The sequence below is a fragment of the Petaurus breviceps genome, unplaced genomic scaffold (assembly GCF_028583685.1).
Source record: "Petaurus breviceps papuanus isolate PSGF00001 unplaced genomic scaffold, PetGlider_PUasm1.0 38, whole genome shotgun sequence".
NCBI lineage: Eukaryota > Metazoa > Chordata > Mammalia > Diprotodontia > Petauridae > Petaurus > Petaurus breviceps.
Window position 1 is genome coordinate 25,085,429 of NW_027186304.1, and position 26,660 is coordinate 25,112,088.

Here is a 26,660-nt window from a genome sequence, read left to right on the forward strand (position 1 = left end):
CTGTTAAGAGTATCATGTTTGAAAAACAGCAAAGAGGCTACTGGATTGCAAAATATAAAGGGGGTTTAAGTAAGGTGTAAAAGACTGGCTAGGTAGTAAGAGGCCATCTTATTAAGGGTTTTAAAAGTCAAAAAGTATATTTTATATTATATCCTGGAGACAATAGCGAACATCGGAATTGAGTAAAAAAGGAGTGACACAGTCAGAACCTGAGTTCTTGAACAAGGAAATGGTGCATTTTGGGGGGAGGACAAGGTCATCTTTGTGTGTGGCTGAAGTAGGGGGGAGGAGGAGTTCGTGGGAGGCAGGTTGAAGAACTGAATTGTGAAGGCACTTGAAGGAGAATAAACATGTACATTAAAGTCTCCTAGTATGAAAGCAGAAGTTGTGGAGGAGAGCAAAACTGTAAGCCAGGTATCAAACTCATCAAGAAAGAAGGGGGTGACATAGGGCTCTGCAGGCAAGAGTGCGCAGGATTCTGATTGGGCGGTATATATGAATAGCAGAACTTCAAAGGACCAGGTATTGCTGAGTGAAGGAGGAAGGGGGATAACCTGGAAATGGAAACGAGGAGTAAGGAGTATCCCAACTGCCCTGCCTCAACTAGTGAGTCAAAGAGAATGAGTAAAGGTGAAGCCAATACAAAGTTGGCTAGGGCAGCTGTATCATCAGGGGAAAGCCAGGTATAGGTAAGACAGAAGGAGTGGGAAAGGAACACATTTAAGATGAAGGAAAATGTGTTGCCTATGGAACAAGCATTCTAGAGGGTACAGTGGAATGGCTGGGTTGAGTTAGGATGAAACTTTGGGAGGGAGGATTGAGAGAGGTGGGAATGAGGAATCAGCTGGTATGGAGGTGGACAGCAGAGGGTGTGGAGGGGGGTTTGGATGATACAGGAGTTCAGAATCACTGGTATGTAAAGGGTATGACCATGTATAAGACTATATATCACTGAGTGGAGGGTGGCATTCCTCTACCCTCAAAGGATAGGTGTAGCAAGAGGTAGGATCCCTGAAGTGGAGGGGAGGGCTGCTCTCCTTTACAGGGGGGGGGTGCTAAATATTCCAGCTGGGATATTGGGCTACAAGCAGTCAGTGGAAGATGCCTCGTGCCAATACAGAGAAAAGTGGTTGATTTGGGGCAGATTCTATTTCCTTAATATAATTAATAATAATAATAATAATGAAGAAGAAAAAGGAGAAGCAGCAGCAGCTAGCATTTACTTGGTGCTCTGAGGTCTGTAAAGTGTTTTACAAAAATTTTAGTCATTTTTCAGTCACGCTTCATCACTCCATTTGGTGTTTTCTTTGCAAAAATACAAAGTTCTTCTTCAGCTCATTTTACAGATGAAGAAAGTCAGGCAAACAAGGTTAAGTGACTTTCCCAGAGTCACACAGCTGGTAAGTGTCTGATGCAAGATTTAAATTGAGGAAGCCCAGCACTCTATTCACCGTGTCACCTAGTTGCCCAACTTTACAAATATTATCTCACTTTATCCTCATAACAACCCTGAGACGTAGGCATTATTATCATTCCCTTTTGACAGATGAGAACACTGAGGCAGAGAAGGTTAAGTGACTTGCCCAGGGTCACACAGTCAGTATCTGAGACCAGATTTGAATGCAGGTCTTCCTAATTCCAGGTCCAGCACTCTATCCACTAGGTCACATAGCTGCCTGATGCTGTTTATTCCATTCCTTTCCATTCCCATTGCCAATCACCTATAACAGACCCTTATTGACCATTAGAAGAACTACTATAATAGCCTTGCAATGGATTTTTCTGCTTCCAGTCTTTGCATCCTCCAATACATATTTTATATAATTTCCACATTATTCTTTTTTACATGCAGCCTTGATCATGTCACAAGAATGCTCAAAATTAATCAACAGCTTCCTATAGTCCACTGAAAAAAATCCAAATCATTTAGCCTACCACGCTGGACCTTTACTTTGATGATTTGGCACCACTCTATCTTTTCTGCCTTACTATATAGGTACTCTGTTCCAGATGAAATGAAGTACTCCCTTGTATATGTTTCTTACTTCCATATTATTGTTCATACCACTCCCTATATTAGGAATGTTCTCCTATGTCTCTGTTGAAATTCTACCCACATGTCAAGATCAAACTTGATATGATCCCCCTCCCCAAACACTTTCCTGATTCCTTCCAGTCAGAAATAATCCTCCCTCGGACTACACATAATATTTTGTCTACTTATTGCATTTATTGTCATAGTAGCTACATACAACCTTTTGCTAGATTGTAAACTCAATGAAGACAGGAACTGTCTTCATTTGTTTAGCCCAATGATCTGTAGAGAGCATGCTTACTGAATTGAATTGAATATGACTGACTAAAAAGCTAATGCAATTTTAGCTGCCTTAAAGGCAGGTACCATATCTACAATAAGGGTCCCATTTCCCAAGTCAAACCATTATTTTGTTTAGTTCTGCAACCATATCTTAAAGCTGGAATCAACAACTTGGCACACATCTAGAGGAGAAGAACTGGGGGGGAGGACCAGGGAAGGAAACTTAAAGTCATGGTAGTATGAGTAATGGCTGAAAGAACTGGGAATATTGAGCCTAGTGATGACTGAGAAAGATCATGCTGCCCACAATCTTCAAGTCTTTGAAGGGCTATCAAGAAGAAGAAAGATTAAAATAATTCTGTGTGTTCCCAGAAGGCAGAACTAGAACTAATGAGTGGCAATTACAGGAAGGTAGTTTCAGCTCAATACAAAGCAAGAGCCTAACTGCAATATGAATAACTCAGAGCTAATGGAAAATGGAAAGGGCTGCTCTGATTCCCTCCCCATCACCACAGATTAATTAAGCATTATTCATGTTTCTGCAGAAGAAATGCATTGATCAAGAGATACTTTCTTAGGTTTTCTCCAACTTTGGCATTCTAAGTAGAATGGGGAAAATAAGCTGGTCCATGAAAATATTTAGCAATTATATAGTGTTCAAGGTTTACCCAGAAGTCAGGTCTCTACCACTGATCAATTAAAAGCTCCTGTTCTATATTATGCAATATATTATATTTTTTGCAATACTGGTATTATAGGTGAGAAGAGGGTTCAGATTTCACTTTAAAGAAAGGGAAATGTGTTCGCTGATTGCCTACCTACTCCTTCTCCTATTATCACTACTACCAAAGCATTTATTTAGTGCTTTACTAAAATTATCTTACTTTATGCTCACAACACCTCTGAATAGTAGGTGCTATTATTATCCATCCCCTTTTCAGAAGAGGAAATGGAGGCAGATGAGGTTATATGACATGTCTAGGGTCACACAGATTGTGTCTGAGGTAAGATGCGGATTTAGGTCTTCCTGATTCTAGGTCTAGCACTCTATCCACTATGCTGCTGAGAAGCCTGATATCACTTATCCTTCACTACTATGTATAAGAAACTTGATTTTTTTTTTAAAGCAATTGGGGTTAAGTAACTTGCTCAAGGTTACACAGCCAGTTATTTCTGGGTGAGGTGCTAAGTATCTGAGCCCAGATTCGATCCCCAGGTCGTCCTGACACTGGAGCCGGTGCCCTTACTCACTGAGCCACCTGGCCACCCCTAAGAAACTTGACTTTCTTACTATGAATATAAACAATGTTCCTTTAGCCTCAGGGATGAGAACTGCACACATCTTTAAAATGACGAGATTTCATGCCTAATCAAGCTGGTGGGCCACTGGCTTATGTTCAATTGAAATATTACCAAAGATAGCTCTAAAGCTGAAATATCTGATTCCCTTTTTTTCATTAATTCGTTCCATTATTTTTTTTCTGGTTGCCATTGTAGCCTTGCTTTTTCATATTACATAATGCATTTTAGGTGACTCATTTTTTAGCTAGTATAAATAGGATCACAGTATATGTACAGAAAAATACGAATGTACAAATACTTGTTTTGACATGCTACTAAGTCTCTTTCATTGTTCACAGGTAAGGGAAACATTATTTAAACCAGTAATTGTCCATTGATCTCTGTTTTGAGAAAAAGAACTCAAATGCATCAAGTAGCATTCCCAGTATATTTATGAACTAAAGTAGTACACCTGAAAATGTATACAGTGCACTAGGAGGCAGTTTTTCAGGAAATCAACAACATTTCTGTGTTACCAACTTACTCCCCCAGAATTGTTCTGAGAGCAAGGTTCATCAAATGCTCCAACTTCTGCTTTGGCATCATAAAAGAGTGTGGGAAGCACATCCCAGTAAAGGAAAGAAAAATGCATAGGTATGAGAACTACTTGTGTCATGAGAGTTGGAGTATTTAGGCAGAGGTGACAGAGATGAAATAAAAAGTAAAGTCAGATATTATTGCCTGAAAACTTGGAAAGAACTGAGATCTGAACATAGAATAACAAATGAGAAGTGATTGAGAAAGCAAGAAAATGACTTAGACATTTCAGGAATTGCGTCTGAAATTTATTATCTACCTAATATAAGGAAAACCATATATAATTTATCCATCAATTATTAATTGAAAGTGACATGCTTCTATTTCACCAGCTACCCTTCTACGCACTAACATCTCAACTTCTCTGCCTGCAATTGCTTGGGAAGGAGAATAGATTGCTTTTAGATCACTAGGAAGACCTGGGAATGAAATATTTCAAAATGTTCATAAGTAATCCTACCCTTGCTGGATTTTATTTCCCTTTTCTACTTGCTGTCATTAAAGAAATAAACAAAGAATAATGAGCCTGATAGATATTTCACATGTGTGAGCATGTAACATAGCTAATGACCTTCAAGTATCATTAAACTGGCAAATTGAGCTCATGTTGACACTTCTGAGGAGTAATGGTCTGCTGATTTAATGGATGGTTTCTATCTTCCTTAGGGGTTGTTAGCAGATAAAAGTGGTTTGTAGAGTTTGGGAAAGTGATAAATAGGTACTTCGACATACTGCTTTGCTCCCAAAGCTAATCTTTGAACGCTTTCTTAGGGAACTCTTAATGTAGGTAGTTACTGAAATAAGAAAGCTAGTAAACTGAGAACAGAGGCATCTTTAGTTGAAAGTCGAGGGATAACTGGTTGGTGGATAAATAACATTTGTGTACACACATAGGCATGCATACATTCTGTTTTAAGCATGCCACCATAAGGTTCAGGATAAGACTGGTTCAGATTTCAACTACGTATATGACTCTAAACCCTCTCCTCCAGCTTTATTACAAATAGACCACCCGGAAAATGGAGATCTCTTCGGTGGAGGGCACCTGTGGAAGCTACCCTCCAGACTGAACACAGCTTAGGGAACAAGAAAACTGAATCAGATGTCCTAATGAAGAGAGACAAATTGACTTCGTATTTATCACTGAGATGTTGTGGTATGAGACCCACAACTAGAGTGTGGTCCTGGCTGTATACTGCTTATTCAAAAGAAATGGGAGATGTAATGGACAGTGTACATTAAGGAGGCATATTTATGTCAGGAAACCCAGGAACCAAAAAATAACTATGGTGGTTAGTATTAATGTAAAAATCAATGGAGGAACACACAAAAATACTGTCCTTGAAGTATACAACAGACACTTAGAGTGGTCAAAAAGAGGAAAATTATGATGAGATCAGACAAAAGCAGGACAGAGACATGATGCAGCAGTGAAAGGGACTTCAATTATTTAGCCATCTGCAAGAGCGCTCTCTGTGTCCAAAATAAAAGAGCTGAGGGCTTCTTGGCTTTGCCTTAATGATAATTTCATCTTTTAAAAGGTGGAGAAACCACTAAGAATGAATTCTATTCTGTTCTGATACTCACTGATAGGGAGAAACTGATTGTTGGCAGTGAAAATGAAGGCAACCTGGAGGAAAAGCAAGTACTCAAGAAATTCAGCAACGGGAGGACGACTTGTGAGCAGCCTTATCTCACGGTAAATATATGTTGCAGCCACATTAGACATTAGATTACTCTGCCTCTTGTTATAAACCAGCCTTTGCCCATCTCCATAACTTTGCTCCTTGTCACTACCACTTCGAACTACTAAAGTTACCTATGAGTTACGTTATGTTTCTCTCCTCATATGACATAGTAATGTGCCTAAACCTCTCCTCTGAACTTATCCCATTGTCCTTTGCATCACAGTTATTTGTATACTATGCTTATGCCATGGTAAGCTCCATGAGATCAGCATCTCTGGTATATCTATCTATCTTGGGGTTCGTAAGGTGTTCTCATGTGCAGGGTCTGGAGTAATAGGTACTTAATCATTGTTTGTCGAATTGAAATGAACTGAATAAAATCAAGGGAATAAATCTTCACATACATTTCCAAGCTTTGTGTATGCTGCTGCATATTAAGTGAATACATTCTAAGCATTAATCCAAATTCAAAAGACTCTCTATGTAACAACATTTTCTGGCTCATCTCAGAGAAAAAGAATTTGAAATAGAACAATGATTGAAACTTTGTACACAGACTGACCCAAGGAATTTTCTCACAGGATATACCTTTCACTCTAGATGGGAGAAAAAGTTCCACACCCTACATATAAACAGACCTTGCAAAGGGCTACAGTTAATGCCAAGTTGCCTCTAGCTACATGCTGCTGACATCTCTTTGAAAACTGGGCTTTCATCAAATTTTCTCTCTTATCTTCTTTGTTTCAAGATGCCTTTAGAAATATTTCCCATTTTTCATGGCCATTTTCCTGGTGCTAACTGTATTGTCTAAACACTAGAGAATATTTAATATTTAATCCCATTTGCGGAATTTAAGAATGTATTCCTCTTAAAATGTGTTTCAAAAGATCATCAGGGACTGTAGATTGCTAGAACTAAAATCGTTTCATTTACCTATATTGTACCCCACTGCATTTGTATGCATGCCTGTGCATTAGTGGAGGAGTTCTCATACCCCCTACCCCCACTGCTGAAAATTGCTCTTTTATGCTTTTTTTTCCTTTAAAACCTCAACTTCTGGAACTATCTATTTACTGCCATTTGAGACAGGAATATTAATGTAATTAGTGCAAATATCCTCAGACTTCTCAAAAGATATAGAATGATTTTTAAAACAACAATAAATGTAATTAATCAGCATATGAACACTGGTGTTTGCAAACTATATTCTGTCAAATGTGTTATTGAGATAAATTGTTCTGTATAAAAAATGAGGTATTTTCATTTGTATAAATATATTTAATTACACCAGGAAGAAATATGATAAAAATGAATGTCTTATGCTAAAAATATCTCATATGAATTTTAAGAATCTAAGACTATGTGGCTTAATGTTAAAACACAACCAAGCTATTTTTCATCTATTTTTATCTGACACGTCTTCTTCATGTTTACCATATGTACCAATGAGAAAATTAACTAATTTTGGAAAGAAATCTAAGTAGTCAAATTACTTACGGAATAAACAAACCTTAAACAATAATAAACAATACACATTAGACAATAAGACCCTGTTAAAAATGATAATGTTTGATACTGTATATAAGACTAGAGCCCAGATTAGTTTAATATCCATGAATATGGAAAGATCATTAGGAAATTAATCAATTGGCACCATAAAATGATTCCTTTGTTTAATCTAAATTCTTCATATTTTGCTATAGTCTCCACCTATGTGATAATGGGTTTGAATTACACAATGATGCATGAGTTGCATGGGTTTTAGTTTTTTTTTTTCCAGCAGAGTTCCATCTTCAGTTAGGATTTTTATAGAATGATAATTCTCTAGAAGCCACACGCTTTTCCTTAAGTTAATGATGAATGCTGATTGATAATAAAATTACAAATGTGACCTTAATTCATGACTCACTTATAAGATAGGTCTTCAAGTAGCAAATATAAATATAACACTAATGGCTTTTCTTCAGTAGGACAAGCATTTACTTATTTTATTATTTTTGGGAGTGTACTTTTTTTGGTTAGGTCTGCATTGGGTCAAATAACATCCATACCATACTATTTCTAGTCTAGTTCCTATTTGTGATCAAAGATGTGCATCTTTAAGAGGCTATCATGGTATGGAGGTACAACCTATGGAATGGAAAAGTGATAAACTAAAAATGATGAAAGGAAGAATATTAGCTTCCCTAAAATCAAACTTTTCTAGCTGAGTTAACATCATCTGTATACAGGTACTGAGAGTAGTTATATGAATAGTTGGCAAAGGTGGAAATGCACCTATAGTATAAAAGGAACCCAACATCATTAAGAGTTGTATGCACTGAACAACAACAATAAAGATCCTTACTTAAATAACAAAGTAGAGACAACTACTAAAGGACATGTTTGCTCTACTTCCAGAGATAAAAAGGCATGGTAGTGGTACTAGCTGTTGCTATGCCATAGAAAACATTAGTATAGAGCGAGAAAGCATCTAATCTTAGGGATCATTCACATCTTCTCTTCTTTCTCACTCATAATTTTATAGATGAGGAAACTGAAGCCAAGATGGAAGTTCAGTGTCTCCAAAGGTCATAGACATACTCAGCAGTACAGCCAAAATTACCACCTGTTTTATTGGCTTCTAGTTTTTTTTTTCATTCCACTATGTTGCCTTTAATTAAATATCAACAAATCTTCAAGCAATATTTTCATGCTTAATGTTATTTTCTACTGATCTGGTTTTATAGGATAAAATAAATGTACAAGTTTTGATATCCTGAATCTATAAGGCTGTGATAAATACCTAGAACACCCCATATTTATGTCTATCTACACAGACTGTAATGGACCAGTGGTCAAAGGACATGAATGATTAACAAAAGATGAAATACAAAGTGTTAATAATCTCATGAGAAGATGCTCAGAGAAATGCTAATCAAGACAATCTTAAAGTAGAACACCGTGACTGGTAAAAATAACTCCTAAATAACAAAATTCAATGTTGGCAAAAGTATGAGAAAATAAGACATATACCACAGGTAAGACAGCAAACTAGTGCAAACATTTTGGAGAACACAGTGCCTGGCACCCAGAAAATGATTAATAACTCTTCTTTATTTCCTTCTTCCCTCCCTCCTCTTCCATATGGTAGTATATACTCGGAGTGAAAACAAAAACAAACAAACAAAAAAAAACCAGAGCATAATTTTGAGCCCTTCCTCCCTTGCTTTTTTCCTTCCTAGATAGCAGTATGCAAACAGAGTAAAAAAATTAACATTGTTTTTGACCCAGCATTTTGTTTGCTAGTACTTTAGCCCCCAAACAGGAAAGGACCTGTCTGTATAAAAATATTGACAGCTGTTCTATTTGTAATATCCAAATCTTAGAAACAACCTATATCCCCAACAATAACAGAATGTCTGAACAAATTACAGTCTATTAGTGTAATTGGGATATTATAGTGCCATAAAAATGACAAGAGATGAAGCACACAAGGTAATAGCCAAAGACTTAAATGAAGTAATACAGAGTAAAATCAGCAGAACCAAGATTCTATACAGTGACCATGAATATGTAAAAGAAGGAAGAAAGGAAGGAAAGGATGAAAACCTGGCCAAAGGTGGCAGAAGCCTAGGAGGTGCTAGAAGGGGAAACTAGAACAAAAACATTTTTTGCTTGTTTGTTGCTTATTAGTTGTGTGATTCTTCCCTGCAGAAAACTGAGAAATTGGAATAAGATTTTCTCCTTTTTGTGTGTTTATCTGACTGCTTTATCTTTGCTGATTATCATTAAGTTTATAATGAAAAAGTATATCATATGATTGATGTCTCTTGGACTTCATAGTTCAAGATTCGGATATATCAAAGTCCAATAAAAATTGCGGCATATCATTTGTATGATGTCAAAAAAGATTATGTAGTAGATAATCACACAAAACTGATACAAATTATTGTTATTTACTTTGAAGTTATACCAAGGCCATATGTTACCTTTGGCAATTCTTTGCAAATGCATTATTTATAACATAGCCTAAGTGACTGCCCATGAGACCTATGTGGAATAATGAATTAATTTACCCACAATCTTTCCCTGGAGGGATGTTTAACATTTAGCTTAGGTCATAAAGACAACTGGATCAGTGGTTTCTATCTTGGATACCCATTCATACAAACATCCTTAAAAATGATACAATTCACAAGGATTTTTTTTAGTGTTCCTATATGTATGAATATATGTATGAATGGAATAATAAATCTACCCCCTTTGCCTTAGTATTATGTTAAAATTCATGTCAAAGATAGTATATGTATTTAAAACGGAGTTGGAGGGACAAGTGAGGAGAGAATATTTGAGGGAAACAAAGGAACAGAGAAGGAAAGATGAGGGATGGTTAAAAACATTAAAAAGGAGGAAAGGCCTCAGGAACCAAATTTTCCACAACAATTTTGTGAATGAGGAACTAAGGAAAAATACAATACAATAAAAATATAATACAAATACAATACAAAAAAGAGGGAGAACTATAGAAAATAGGCTAGATAAAAGAAAAGGGACTAAGAGGTTAATAAGAGGGAATAAAAGGAAGGGGAAAAGAGTAAGATTGAGAAGAATAAATGAGGGAAAAAATACAGTTAAGGAAAGGGTACAGGAGAGGAGGAGTATATTTAAGGTTTGCTGCAGATGGACTTTTCCATAGTGCCTACCTAAAGAATACATTTTATTCTTTTGTAGAAGTAACTTGGGTTTAAGTTTAAACAATACTGTTAAATAGCAAAGTACAAGATATTTCTAGAGTTAAACATGTATGGTCCAGGGGAAAAAGCAAAGCAAAACAAAAAGCAAACTCCATAAATCTCTTGTGAGTTGAAATACATGATTAATACCATTGTTTTGGCAAAGATTCATGCACGTTGAGAGATTCTTCTTGACTTTTTCCTTTACATAATAATGATTTTCTAATCTCTTTGCACTGTCCTTGCCTCTCTCTGTTCTCCACAGCTTGTGAAAGGTCTAGGTACAATGGGCTGGCACCTGTTGTTTCTAAAGGCTGCTGATCCCTTGCTCAGATAGACATTCCAGGATTGAGACCGCTTCACACAATATTGACCCAAAGGACAAGTAGTGAGGTAAAGTATTTGAAGCAAGGGAGAGGTGAGGGGGTGGTGGAAAAACAGTATAATATATTTCCTTAAGGTGGGAAAGCACAAGTATTCTTCAAAGCCTAGCAGAATGGAGATAACTCTGCAGACCATGGTATGGGCCTAGTCTAGTGAATCAGAATCTGAGAGGGAAGAAAAAAGGGTTCTCTTATTAACACCACCTGATTTACCATGAACTACATTATGCATACTAAAGTATATACCAAGAAAAAAGTTAAAATAAAGAAATTAAAATGTTTACATCCTTTCCATGTATTTCTGCCTTATCAACTGTCTGAACCTATAAGAAGGGATATTTTGTCGGGCATGGTGGGAATTCTTTCCATCTCTGTCTACAATATGACAGTCCCCATGCTACTAACTTTTACTCTATTGTACAGCAAATCAATACATTCTTTGGACAACTCTTGTGGACTCTGATAGCCAAATACATACAACTTTTTAATGAACAGTATCTTCTCACATCACTAGTGGCAAGCTCCAAAATACTTCATCCTCCTTTACAAATTACTTTAAGATATAGACATTATATTAAAACAGGAAGAGTAGCAACTAATTTCACATCCACTGTTTGAAGACCAGCTTAGGTAAATTCTGTGACACTTATCACCAGAAGTTTGACTATCAAGTGATGGGTTTGGGTTTTTTTTTGTCCCAGCAAGAATAACTTATGAAATTGCCCTCTGTTCAGACAATGGTCACATCAGTAAAATCACAACACTGTCAAATGGAATTCTAAAGTAAAAATAAAAGTTCTAGGGTAGGTTAACTTTTAATTGCTTGACTTCTTTTAAAATGTTCATCATTCCTTTTCCATCACTGTTATACAACTAAAAAAAACCCCAAAGGTACTATTATTTCTTATTTATTTTCCAATTTTGGGAAATTTAAACTGTAACTTTCTGATATCCATAGTTGATCTTTTCCACCAATTTTCCAGGACAGAAAAGAAAATATCTTTATTTTCCCTATTTGGGTTGGATAATGTTGTAGTGGACAATAGTCAGCCTCTTCTCTTTACTACTACTGTGTTCCCATTGTCCCCTGTCTCCTTCCTCCAGTCAGACCAGTTGCCATGGCACTGTCTATATCTCATCCATCTCTGAAATTGTTGCTACAATGGTCTTCCTCCTGTTCTCTATTAATCTAAATTTATTTTTCTTAGAAGAAGCACAGATATTTCTTGTACATCTTATTCCCTTAACGAGCCTTGAGACCAACAGCAATGCATGTCTTCTGTTTTCTTTATTTTTTTTCCACCTTTCAAATATAATGCTGAATCAACAAATTCTTATTAGATGATCAACCAACCAATCAATCTTAGCTGATACCTGACTGACTGCTACTTTGAGATTTGTGTGAATTTCAGTGGAACCACTTGAGGAAGTAATGCATGGTTTTATAGGAGATAAAATTCTTGTATTATTTGGGTATGATAGGGCATGGGTAATCTATGCAAAAATGGAAAAATTTATGCTAAGGTTTCTTTTATCATATATTAACAAACATTTGCAAAAATCCCCCTGGATAAAGAATATTGAAATCAGTCTTGGGTGGGGAAAAAGAAAAAAAAACACCCACAACAAAAAATCTCCCAAAACATTTTCTTAGCTTGTATCAAACACCAATCTGCTATCTGAATATTTTTGCCAATATCAAGAATTCATGGAAAACACTAACAGATGACTAACCACATATTTAATATTTGTTTGGAGCTCACCTTTTCTTCATTACCAGTACAACCCCCAGAAATATAATAACAAACAGCAAGATGCCCGCAATGACTCCAGCGATCTTAACCGTGTGGTCGGTTTGTTTTTCTGGCTCTGGGTCTGGTTTTGGAGTGGCTGCTCCTAAAGAATCAAAGAAATGAAAAAACAGAGAAGAGAGACATACTGTGAGAATAAAGATGTTACTTTTTTCAAAAGTATTTTGCTGAATTTAACATAGGAATAAGACTTATCAGAGCCAGCAGACAGCATAGCTTTGAGTTTTCTAACCAGCTTTCATATGTACTGAAAAGAGTATAATTATCCATATTGTTCTTCAATATTTTGCTAAACCATAATATAAGTTGGATAGAAAACCCATGCTTGACCCTTTTATAAAAGACTCTTCTCAAATACACTTTCCTATATTTGTATTATCAATGTTGGCTGCCTGCTTGTCCTGCCTTTTAAAAACTTGCTAACAACACAATAGCTATCCTAAGCCTTTATCCAAATTTGATTTGCTGGAACATTTTCCTCAATTATTTTTCATAAATGAAGCAGTAATTCCAGAACATATTAGCTCAAACACCTGGAAAAGTGAGATAAGCTCATTTACCATGCATTTTACCAGCAATTGTTTTTTAACACAATAGACTTTTCCCCCCCTGCCTTTGGAAATCTAAATCTAGGTCACATCTGGTAGGCAAAAGACTCCTTCTAAGCAATTTATTCACAAAGTGGGAAGCAGCTGATGATCACATTACTGGCACCCACATTTAATATCTGTTTAAATGAGATAACCAGTGCCTTACAGCAGTTACTGTCTTAGCTTTTCCAGCTTCCCTATTCCTATAACATCGTTTGTACTGTTTACCGCATAATGTGATGGAACGTCAAATCCATGTCTGATGAAATATCCATTTCCTCCACTAAATGAGTTCAGGATGAAAAATGTTAGGGATGCAATGTTCAATTCACTAAACTGAATCTCCTTCCTCCCCCTTTTGAGGACTTTTACTTTTTTAATCAAAATGTGACAGCATTCATCATCTGAGGCACCATATTACCTTTACAAGGTAGATAGATGGATCTAAAAATAGGGATTTATTTCTAAATTTTCTCACAGTATGCCTCTTTTTTCCTTATTTTTTTTTTTGCAAAATGCAGTTAAAATTTAATGTGAGTAGAAGTCTTTTTCTTTTATACTCAGATTCCTCTACATTCTCCTCTCTTTTTTTTTTTCACAATTAGGCATTGTAATCACCTAGATATAGTATAAACCAAAGGATAACTTTTCATCTATTCTGTTCTTATAATATACATGAAAACTGTTTAAAACTGTTTTCAAAAGGCATCTGTAGGGGTTCATAAACATCCTCCATTTCCTATACGGAGTCATCATTACTGAAATCACATTCACCTCGTTAAAATGTGGATGTTTTGTTCACCGAGCCAGTATTTGCTTTGATTGTTTTTATTGTTCTATACGCGTGTGTTATATACAAAATGAAAAAATATATAAACATTTGGTATTGAAGTCTAAATATCTACAGAGGTCAAACTGTATTATAACTCTAAATTTCAATGAATATTAAAATGAATAGATACGGAAATATTTTTAATTGTGATTTTGGCCCAAATTGGATCAGACATATATAATTTCTAGAAACCACTAACTACACAGTGAAAACTTTCTGTACCTCTATCATAAAATTAATCAAATTCTCCAGTTTTTCAATGATGTCATTAAAACATGGTGATTTTTTAAAAGTGACAAATGATACAACCAACCAAATATTTAAACACAGAAAAAGCTCCAGAATTCATCCAGTTGAAATCCCTCAAGAAACTAAGAAAACAAACTAAGGGAAGTTGAGTGATTTGCCAAAGTTCACACAGATAATCAGCAGAGGAAAGATCTGAACCCAGGACTTAACTCCAAATCTAGCATTTTTTTTTTTCACTATACCATACTGTTGACTAAATGGAAAACACACAGAGAATAAATTATTTTTTAAATTAAAGTATTTTGAATATCAAGAATGAATCATTTCAAAGTCATAAAACTGAAACTAGTGTTTCTAATGTTCTTTATTATTTTTTCCTCATCCCAAATCTTGAAAGATGGCCTTTAGTTAATCACACCAGAGATTTATGCTTGTCCCTGTGCTATTTAATATTTGTTATAAAATCATAATATATATATAAAGAAACAGATTGTTAAATTTTTGGCTAACACTAATCTGGAAGAGAAAAGCTAATAAATTAGGTGACAGCAAAAAAAAATCTAAATGGGATAGATTATTAGATGGAAGCAAATAAGATGAAATGTATTTGGGAGAAATGTAAAGTATTTTATCTGAGTTCAATGCATCAACTTAACCAGTACTTAGGGTGCCACTGGTAAGCATCATCTGAAAAAAAAGTTCAAGGATTTCAATTGATTGTCAACTCAACATAAGTCAAAGTATCTAGATATAAATATAAATATAAGATAAAGCAATTAGAAATAAAGGAGTAATAGTCTTCAACAATAAAGACGTAAGAGTCTTGCTGTACTCTACTTAGGCAGCTAACATACTGTATGTGTTCTTTGGTGGGCACTGAATTTTACAAATAGTGTTGATAAGATAAAAGGCTTACAAAGGAGAGCAAACAGGAATGAATGAATGAAACAGCATTTATTAAGCACTGGCTATGTGCTATTCACTGAGGATATAAGTACAAAATTTTGATAGTCACTTCCCTCAAGAAGCAAATGTTCTAATAGCAGGATTCAACACCTCTAGGGGAGTGTTTGACATGGGGAAGATTGACATGGGGATGGAGTTTTGATATGGAAAGTCACAGAGACTGTGGGTGGAGACACATGGAAAGTAGATTATTATGACTTTTCCAGTACTATTGGTTTGATTATTGTTCCCAGAGTAGGAAGAGAGTGGTGTTATACATGTGGTAGTAGGGCAGATGAAAAGCTACCTAGGTCCTGGATCCTTGGCAGATGGCTGAAATGAATGTAAAGCCAGGTCTGGAGCTGGTTAGATATAGTGCAAGTGAATTTTCAGTTTCTCACACACCAATCAGGACAGTCCCTCCCGAGAGCGGCATTTCATAAATGATTAGATTAATCTGAGGGCAAGGGGTTAGGTTGTCATTAAGGTTCCTTCAGTTCTGAAATTTTATAATCCCTTAATATATATCCTCTTAAAATAAGGCTGTTTTTGATCTTATTAAGTGCTATTTCATGGCTTATCATTCTGCTTTACTAGCAGTATCAGACTTCTAATTCTCTAAATAAATTTTATGTCATCACTAAAATTTTTAATGATTTTTTCTAATTGTATTTATTGTTATTGTATAATAAATATGTTTCAAGTTAATAATTGAAAGTGGAATATTCTGGGCTACAATACTTTTCCTCTTATAAATCACTTACCTCTTTATCCATTCTACATAAGATATGTAGAATGTCCACTTATTTTTTTCCTTTGGGCTAAGCACGTATCTGACCTATAATTCTCAAGAGGAGGAAAATCAAATTGTTATGCAGCTAGTATCATTGTTTGCTCTCTGCTACTAATTAATTTTGCTTGGTAGGCCAAGAAAATGCTATGTTTTATCCCTTACTGATGTTGGTACAGGGTGGTGTAGGATGGCAATCATGTAAATGGGTTGGCACTAAAGAAAAAAAAAAACAGGTATGGCTGTTGGACTCTGTTGCTGATGAACCTTCTATTCCAACTGTTCTCTAATGGTGCTACTACATGCTGACTGCCAGATTCAAGTATTTTTATCTGTATATTCTATGTCTGGGTTTCAGGCTTGTAGACTGTTTTGAGAAGGATCAAAAATACACAAATCTGAAGATGAAATAAATTGCCATCCTCTACTTTGCTTTCATTTTTTTGCATGATCATATACAAAATACAAAGTCTGACAGATTCACAGATAAGGAATCATTTCATAAAGTTCCCCAAATAAGCCAATGAAATCAGAAGAATTTTAATTTTTTTACCAAATATCTCTTCACTTTACCTAGCTTTATAGGGTCTTTCTCAACCCCCAAGCAAAAGAAAAAACAAAGACAAAGAAAACCGGTTTCTATCTTGAATAGAAACCTGGTCCACACTGGGTTTTCCAAGCTACATGTAGCTCTCTCTAAAGGAATATGAGAACAGGGGTCAATTTAGCTATGCCCCTTTCTTTACTTTGTTTTCTAGGAGAAATTGGTTCATCTATTGCAGAAGTCTACACTATGACTCATAGTTAAATCCAGCTAAGGGTGATGATTTTCCTTTTCTTTTATACACTTTCCTAGGAGTTTTTAAATTTATATATGAGAAAATTTCTTTAAAATACATATTTTGGTTATAAGGTATCAATGAGCCACTGACAAGGTATAACTGGAGGTGGAAGGTGGTTTTGACTGGTAGGTTTTCTATTTTTTACCTAATCCATGTTTTAATAGTACAATTTTACAAACTGCTACTTGGTATAAGTAGTTTAAAAATATTTCCCCTCTGTTTTACTAACTTTTCCTGTCAGATTTCTAATGGTATCAAATCTTATTATTCCTCTTGGCACAAATTATAGTTATGCTTGGAACGGCGTAACTCTCGATACTTGTGAATATTCTAGATGGGGATTATTAAAAAGCTGTGTTTGTATGTGTATCTTTAAAGAGTAAAGCTAAATGTGTGCATTGTTGTGATGGATATAATTTAGGCTGGTGTAATGATAAAGTATCACAGAGAAATCTAACGAGAGAAGCTGATAAAATTAAGGAGCAGAAGATAGGAACAGACAATTACTGGAACCATTGCCTCCCAATAGTTAAATTGACTGAATCATTTCCCTGAAAGATGGAATACCTTATGACCAAGAAAACCAGAAATGGTGGGGGTCTAGTAAAATTTTATCAGTGAGGACCTCTGATATAGTGTCTTATAGGAAACAAAATCTCAAAGACAAGGAGCACAGATCCAATATAGCAATGGCTGGTTTTCAACTAGGCAGATAAATCTATTTGAATGTAACAAGATCAACAAACCAGATGTGTAATGTCCACTGCTCTTGGGGTCTGGACTATAATTTTGACTACTCTGTTGGCCATCTGAATTTCCTCAGAAGACAAAAGAACACAGCAATGTCAAGCAAGCAGGTGGAGTATTCAATGATTCCCATAGCTCGAAGGCTGAACAAGTTAAGAGACTGGAAAGGAAGCTTCTCTGGTGGTAGGGCAAATGAGGGTTGTTAAGGCAACAGTTGGGAAGCAAAGGAAGTTTCCTAGGACTCAGAGCATAACAAAGTAGAGCAGCTAGGTGGTGTAGGGTAGAACGAAGGATTGGAGTCACAAACACCTGAGTTTGAATCCTTCCTCAGCCACTTACTAGCTGTATGACCCTACAAAAGTCACTTTGTGCCTCAGTTTCCACATCTGTAAAATGAAGATAATAATAGCACCTACCTTAAAGGGTTGTTGCAACACTGAAATAAGTTAATATATGTAAAGTGTTTTACAAATTTTAATACTCCATATAAATAATAGTTATTACTGTTGTTGATGTTATTAATCTCAAAGGATTCCACATCTTTCCTTTTTTAGATGTAGAAGAAACATTAAATCATTTGTCATTTAAAGCTCTTCACAATCTTGTCCCCTTTGTACATTTCTAGTCTTCTTGCACAATACTCCTCTGCACACACTCAAGTTATGCTATCTTTTGTGTTCCTCATACATTACTCCCCATCTCTTATCTGTGTGTTCACTGGCTATCCCTCATGCACTGAATGTTCTCCTTCCTCAACTCCGACTCTTAGAATCCCTGACTTCCTCCAAGATTCAGCTCAAATGCCACCTCCTTCTACAGGAGATCTTTCCTGGTTTCCACAATTGCTGAAGCCTTTTCCTATAACGATAGTGGCGGAATTAGGTAGTCAATTCCACTGACTCTGTAAATCATATCTCTTGTACAACGTACATCTTATATGTACCTATTTTTATATATAGTCCCCAATTAAAATGTTAGCTCGTTGAGGAAGCGGACCGATTTTTCTTTTGTTTCTTTGTGTCCCCAGGACTTTGCACAATTCCTGGCACACAGCTGACACTAAATACATTTTTCAACTAGGATGAGATAATGTAGAGAGAAGATAAAGGGTGTTCACTTTTGCCTTGAAACCTAGAAATCATTCAATCAAGCATAAGAGAAGTAACATGGGATTAGCCTACTCACATGCCATTCCCAACTTTGAGTTCTGCAGTTTATGATAGGTTAAAGCCCCTCCTTTCTTAGTCTACAGTTCAAGTCTGAGGCCACATTACTTTCCACCCTTTGTTCACAATGCTTATTACACATTACACTATTCCCTTCTGGAGAGAAAGGAGCAATGACAAGAAGAAAAAAAACAGGAAACAGGACAGTGACAGAAATAAAAATAGGAACACATTTTAAAGAGGGATAGGACAGGACTAAGGACTTTTATGAGTACAGAGGGGGGAAGAAAAGGAGAAAGATTAGCAAAAATTTGACACAGTGCATTGTGATAGTAATGGCAATTAAAGATTCCCCTGTATTGGCTTGGTTTTCAAATTGATTGTGTTAAAACCCAGAGCTTGTTAATCCCACCTGTGGGATGGACTTGTTGATGTGAAAAGAAAGTCCTGAACTGGGAGGAGCTGGTGACGTAGATTTGGAGAGACAAGAGAGAGGCGGAAGATTTTTTTGGAAGCAGCACCTCGTGGAGAGAGAGAGAGACTAAGAGAATTGCTGGTGGCCGCTTTGAATTGCCCTGGACTTTTGAGACCTGCCCCCTGAGCTGCCAAGGACTGAGGAGACATGGCTGTTTTGCTGGTACTTTGTCTGTCTGTTTTGATGTTGTTTTGCCAGATTTGTCCACTGGTGAAAGACAGTCCTTTTGTTGAAGAAGTCCTGGAACCTGGCTGTTCGCTAAGAAGCCCTGAGACTGTCCTGCAGACAGAGAGTGAATACTGTCCACTGGTGAAGGACAGTGCTGTTGTTGCAGGGGTCTGGAGACTGTCCTGCAGACAGAGTGAATACTGTCCACTGGTGAAGGCCAGTGCTGTTGTTGCAGGGGTCTGGGAGCCTTTCTGTTGGTTCAGAAGCCCTGAAGAAGGATTTTCTTGTTGTATGTTTACAGAAATCCTGGGAGAGGGCTTTGCTAATGTGTTCAGGGGTTCTAGGACTGTTCTACAGACAGAGGATAAATTCATGAAGGGACTGGCAATGTATCTTGTGGCCTTGCTAAGCCTTGTCTCCCCAGGAACTAAGAATGCTGAGAACTTGCCTCGTGTCAAGATGAAGAAAAGAGCTCCATTTGGGTATTAAGTGCTGTGTTTAAACTTGATGTAACTCTGGGGTAGATTCAATTGTGATCCAGGGGTGGGGAACTTTTGACCTTATTGTGCTCTGTGGTTGACAAATGAAGGTACTTTACCTATGTTTGGAAACTAATCTCCATTTGAGAAGAGGGGCTTTGTGGTGGACTTAATTAAGGTATAGCCTAGGGGTGGAGAAGTATTTAGAACAGAGACTTTGTAATTGATTGAATGATTGGAAGGTCCTGGGGTGGGGTAGTACTTGGAGATTATTTAATCACATTTAGTAAATGCTGTATTTGGAATGATGTCATGTTTTGACCTTCTCTGTTCTTGGTTTGTCACTGAATAAAATGGAGAGCACCTATGCTGGTATTCTGAACCTGGGAAGTTGCCTTTGCTTGGTATTACATTACATGCATATGCAAGAAAATCCTCCCTTGCTGTAAGAATAGAGAATAACAATGATTCAATTTGATTTAACTTGCCTTGTTAGTGTCTAGAGATACAAAGAAAAGTTATGAAGACCATGGTGGTTTTGCCTTTCAAGACAGTTTTATTCCATTGTTATTGTAATCACCACCATTATTAACAACAACAGCGAACGTTTATGTAATTCTTTATATATGTGTTACTTCATTTGACCCTCACACCAGCACTGGGAGGTAGGTAGTACAGACTTATTTTACCTGCTTTACAGATGAAAAAAGTGACTTGTTGATGGTCACATAGCATCAAAGAAGAGCTCTTTCCTTACTAGGAATTCAGTGCTATTTCCTCTATAGCATGTTGTCTAGAGTAAGGATTGTGGCAGCAATGAATGAAACTTTCAAACACAAAGTTCATAAGCAGATTTGGAGAAAATAAACTTTCAGCTTAGTTGATTCAGTTTAATTTTAAACAGGTTAAAAAATTGCCTCCCGTAGGACCGCCCCTACTGCAAACACCAAAAGGGAATTTTTTTTTTGCAGACATCACCAGTGATACACTTATTAATGAGATGCTACCTAGAAAAGAATGATTCAATTGGGAACTTCTTATTGAGAAAGAAATTGTTTCTTCCTTTTACTACTTGCTTATGACTATGGAAATGCAAATAGAAAAATGAAGTTATTTCATCAGGGTCATAATGTTACTAATAATTTCCTAGGAGCTTTAGTATCTATCTGGCAAGTGATAAGGGCTTGATATATTATCTTATCCAACTGTGTCAGCTACATCAATAAATGAGAGCAGTAAAAGGTAGGAAAATAAGAACAAAGAATAAAAAAGTAAATTAATATCTCAGAGAAAGTGAATGTATCAAATCATCGACAATTTCAGTTCTATATGAAAAATTATGTTTCTTATTATTACTTGCAAAAGCTGAACATGCTCTATATGCATTCCAGTGGAAAATTAAAGATAGTCAAGGGAAGAGTGAGAAATTCAAAATGCATACATATAATCAGGTTACAAATAACAAATAAGGTATGAATTCAGATTGTTCTTGGAGTAGTGATTGACTCTGCATTCATGAAACAATGATATGAAATAGAAAAAAATACTTTGGCTCTGTTCTAAGCTGATGTATGTTGTTGAGGTGGAATAAAGTTTATGTTTTTACCTTGTAACAACTGAGAGAGTGCACATTGTAAGGAGCTGTCACAAAGAAAATTTCAAGGCAAACCAGGACATTGCTTTGTCACTATCAATAATATTGTTTTCATGTGATACAAAAGTTCATATGATGCTTTCTTTGCAATAACCCTATGAAGGACTCATTTTGTACATGTGATGTACTTTGCAAATGAGAAAACTAGGTCTTAAAAGGTTCAATAATCTGCCTACAGTCACCCAGCTACACAATGTCAGAGGTAGGAATGAATATGAGAAAGTCTGATTAAAAGTCCAAGACTCTCCAATTGCTTCTCTGAAATAATAATAAAAAAGCCAGAAATCTTGACAGAAATGCTATTCTCGGGCAAGAGAGCAAAAGGAGGCTATGATAATTCATTCATATAGATTCACTATCACATAAAAGTCATAAAGAAGTTACTGCAAAAGGAATTTTGGCCATTAAATACTCTGGCTTACTCAGCACAATCCTTGATTAATTGTCCCATCTACCAACCCTCTAAGTTTTTCCTGGTCAATCAAAAGTTTTTACAAAGTTAATCAAATATTTCTTTTACATGACATTTGCTTTCCTTTTCCTCTTTCCCCTTTCCTTTCCCTCTTTCTACCCCCATTTTCCCATGTTTTTAGGAGCTACACATCAACGTTCCCATGATTACAATTTGTTTTTCAAAGCTTGAAAGCAGAGATCTTGGAATTGGTATCAGAAGTAGCCCTGGTCCTGCTATTACTAGCTGGACAAGTTACTTAACCTTTCTGAACTTCCATTTCGTCATCTGGAAAGATGGTATAATGTCATGCTTGCATTACCTGTCTCAAAACATTTTAAAACTTAAAGTGCTATGAAATCTGAGCTGTTAGCGTAAATGTTTTCTTATTTAGATCTAGATCTCTGATTTCACCGAAACAGGGGAGCTCCTTGTGTACATTCTCCCCCTGATGATTCAGAACAGTAACTCAAAACAATCTTAGAATCTGAGATTTGCCTGGACCATTAAAAGAGACTTACCCATGCTTGGACAGGTAGAATGGGTCTTAGGCAGAATCTATACCCAAGTCTTTCTGACCCCGGGCTGGACCTCATTTACTACGTTTTACTCCCTATTAAAAAGATAGGCTGTCTAAAAAGCAAATGGATAAAAGACAGCTTTACAACCCATAATGGACAGAAACCTAGGCATATTATATTCTTGGTCTCCCAACTTCTAAAATACATACAAACACATGCTTCCAACCTAGTACCCCCCCTTTTTTAACATGAATAGAAAATTAAATGGCCCTTTATCCTAACCTACATTGTAGAGAGGAATAACCAAGAGAGTGAAAGGGAAGGAGACATAGGTCACTATCCAACTCTGTTACTGTAATTTTAAAGCTTTATGCTTTAGTCTTTAAAAAGATGAGTCGAAGCTAAAACAGAATTTTTGAGGAGGTAATAAGATAAAAATATTTAAAGTGTAGCCACTGGATAAGAGGTCATAACACATCCTATCACTACTATTGCTCATGTAAAATAGAAATCCTTTCTAAAAATTCATTCACTTTGGCCTTCATCCCTACCTCTTCTCCACTAAAAATTTATATTCTACTCCTGGGACCACCTTGTGGCCTCCTCTAATCTGGACTTAGATCTCCACTTCAATTTTATGCCATCTGTAGCTCATTTTACCAAGTACCCCATCCTCACTTTCTAGAAAGCCTTGGAGGCTTCTGCTCTTTGAGGGCAGAGACTATATGGTTTGTTTGTATTTGTATCCTCAGAATTTTGCACAATGCTTGGCATACAATAAAACCTTAATAAATGCTTTATCTTTCTCTCTATGGAAAGATTGGACATTATACCACTACCACAGCCACTAGAAAGTATTTTTTTTCTGTAAGTTCTACATCATGTAAGTCACATCCATTGTCTCCAAATTCATGACCCAAGACACTATGTACTTCAATTCAAATCAGATACATTTTTTTTCTATGTAGCAATTTTTTAAAAAAATTAAGACTTTTGTTTGTATTATGAAAATTTGAACATAATCCTTTTATCACAAAGAAATTTTAAAATTCATGCCCTACTAAAATATTAAAATCTGCTTATTATACATTTGCCAGATGCCATGGGTTTTAAAAACTTAGTCTTTCTAAAGGATTTAGCAAAGGCTGGGAGAAAGTTAAATTGTTAAAAATTATTGACACTTAATTGCAAACAAACTAATTAGAAGCCAGTAGTTTTGGAAATAAAGCATTTATTTGTCATATTTAATTGCTGGGTTTTTTTTCTGTACTTGAACATTTATAGATGTGAGAAATTCTCATTATTGATTGTCAGTGTTCCCATTTTCTATCTGGGATCCAACATCAGGAATTTAATTTTTATAGACTATTTAATATATTCAGCAGGAGCAGCAGCATGTGATGAAGGGCTCTGGTATCAAGTCAAGAGGTTAGTATTTGAAACCTAGATCTGACAAACATTAAATATATGAACACAGGAAGGGCAATTAGTGTCTCTGGGCCTGATTTCTCATCCATAAAAATTGGATAATAACACGTGTTACCTACTTCAAATACCTTTTTTAAGGAAAACAAAAACTGAAAGCTTGAAATACACTTGGAGGAATGAGAGTTATTTTACTTTATATTATTGTTCAATCTCAAATATACAAAAGAGGAGAAAATCATCCCAAATAAATGCACATGAAACATGTAATAATATCCTAAAGCATATCAAAACATGATGTATCTAAATACCATCTCCATTTTTCTCTAACATAGAACTTCTTCCTATAAATATTGAGTGGCATAGAATTCAATGGACTTCATGTAATGATGTGGAAATTTGGGAAGTAATGGAGTCTACCTTAGACTAAACCATTAACTCATTGTGTGATTGTAGGCAAGTTATTAATAAAATCACATAAACCAGCATGCACCTACCAAGTATACTAAATGCTTAGCAGAAAACCAAGACTAGCGGCCTGCATTGTGCATTGTGTATGTCTTCACCCCTACCAGCAAATACTTTCAGTACAAATTCAGAGAGGATCCAGAGATTCCCAAACAAGTCAATCCTTTGTGCTAAATTGTTAATGAGATCTATTAAGACATAAAATTGTTAACTAGCTGACATAACTGGTTTGGGAGAGGAACCATTAAACCCTATGATCTATTAACATTCCAGTTAAATCTCAGGGCTTTGCGACAGCTGGGTGGTACAATGGACAGAGTGCCAGGCCTAGAGTCAGGAAGAACTGAGTTCAAATCCAGTTTCAGATACTTACTAGCTGTGTGAACCTGGGCAAGTCACTTAACCCTGTTTGACACAGTTTCCTCATCTGTAAAATGAGTTAGAGAAGAATATGGCAAACTGCTCCAAAACACTCTTTGCCAAGAAAACCCCCAAAAGTGTCATCATGAATTGGACACTACTGCACAACGACCACAATGAACAGATTAGATAAGCTAGTGATGGCCTAGGGGAGTGGAACAGGGACAGGGCTGAAGGGAAGAAGATTTAAGGAACAAAGGGATCTTTTCTGTAAGGGGAAGCCTAGATATACACCAGCAAGGAGAGTCCCTTGGCCATCTGAGAGTGTTTGACAGCTGAGGAAATGCACAGAAGAATAGAGGGACACTAAAAATAAGCTTCTGATACTTCTTGATTTGAGTAAGGGCTGACCTGGAAATGAAGCCAATATTAAGTTACTTGGGACAAGAAAAAAAGTTAAGGATACTTTCTCTACTTATATAGTTATTTCTACTTATATATTGTGGGGACCTGATTCAATCAGTACATTGACATCCACAAACAGGAGCATATCAGGGATCTCAGAATTGATAACAAATTTTTCTGCTCCTTGAACTCTCTCCAGGACAAACATGGTGGTTGAAATATTTTTGGTGAGACTATGTCTCCATCTTTTATACCTTCCTTGATAGAAATTATATGAGCATCATCACATAGAGTTTTACAAAATTCTGAGTATACACATACAAACAAGTAAGACAGTCCCTGCCCTCAAGAAGCTTACAATCTAATGAAGAATATAAATGCTTTCCAGAAAATTAGTATGGGTAAGTGGTTAATTCTACAAAGAAGGGAGAGTCACATTTTCTTTATGCAGAAGATTAAATGGATTTAAATTAAAACAGGAAATATCTTGTGTTAAATACTTTCTTGACAAGCAAGATGAGAAAACAAGAGATTGGATTATAGAATTGGGCTATAGAATCTCTGTCCTGGGTTTCTTTAAGAATATACCTCCTAAAAGTTATATGCACTTAATTAATAATTATCATAACTGCAACAATAACAATAATGATTATCACTGATCTTTAGGTATTACTCAAAAGTTTCCCTGTTGTCAGGATGAGTATTTAGAAATGATTAAACATAGATCAGTTATAAATGTATTTATTTAATTCATCTTTTTCCTAATTTTTTCTATGGATCCTTATATTTCTTATAGCCCTTTTATTTACAAGAAGCAATTCCTCCTCTTCATGTACATTTCAGAAAATCCCTGATTTGGTTTTGATATATTTCATTCAGTTTATATTGGACTTTTCTTCCGAAGTGCTTATAAACTATTCTTTTTTTTTCTGTAGTAAGATCCCTGTGTGCTAGGTATGGCAGAAAATAATAAAAAATATAGATAACAACAATAGCAAACTTTGAGGATTTAAAAAACACTCTACTTACTTCACTTGGTTCTTACAACAACCTTCTGAGATGCAATTATTTTAACACCCATTTTATAGATGAGGACACAGGGGCTCAGAGAGAGAAATCAAATAACACCAATTATCACTCATAAAGTGGGAGTTGTTCAAATCCACTTTCCACTACATCACACTGTTGCTCCTCATTTTGCTGCAGATGGAAACATTGAGGAACAGAAAGACTTCATGGATTGTCTAATGGTCATGCAATTAGCAATTGTCATAGATTAGCTTTACCCAGATCTTCTGTTT

The 26,660-nt window shown here is 35.9% G+C and overlaps 1 protein-coding gene across 1 annotated transcript in view; it reads right to left on the reverse strand.

The window, feature by feature from the left end:
- The window catches only part of PTPRM (protein tyrosine phosphatase receptor type M), a 1,041,338-nt gene that overhangs the window by 357,185 nt on the left and 657,493 nt on the right, over window positions 1–26,660 (reverse strand). The window contains exon 14 of the mRNA XM_069099664.1: window positions 12,745–12,877. Coding sequence (XP_068955765.1) covers window positions 12,745–12,877 — 133 coding nt within the window. The remainder of the gene's footprint in view (window positions 1–12,744; window positions 12,878–26,660) is intronic.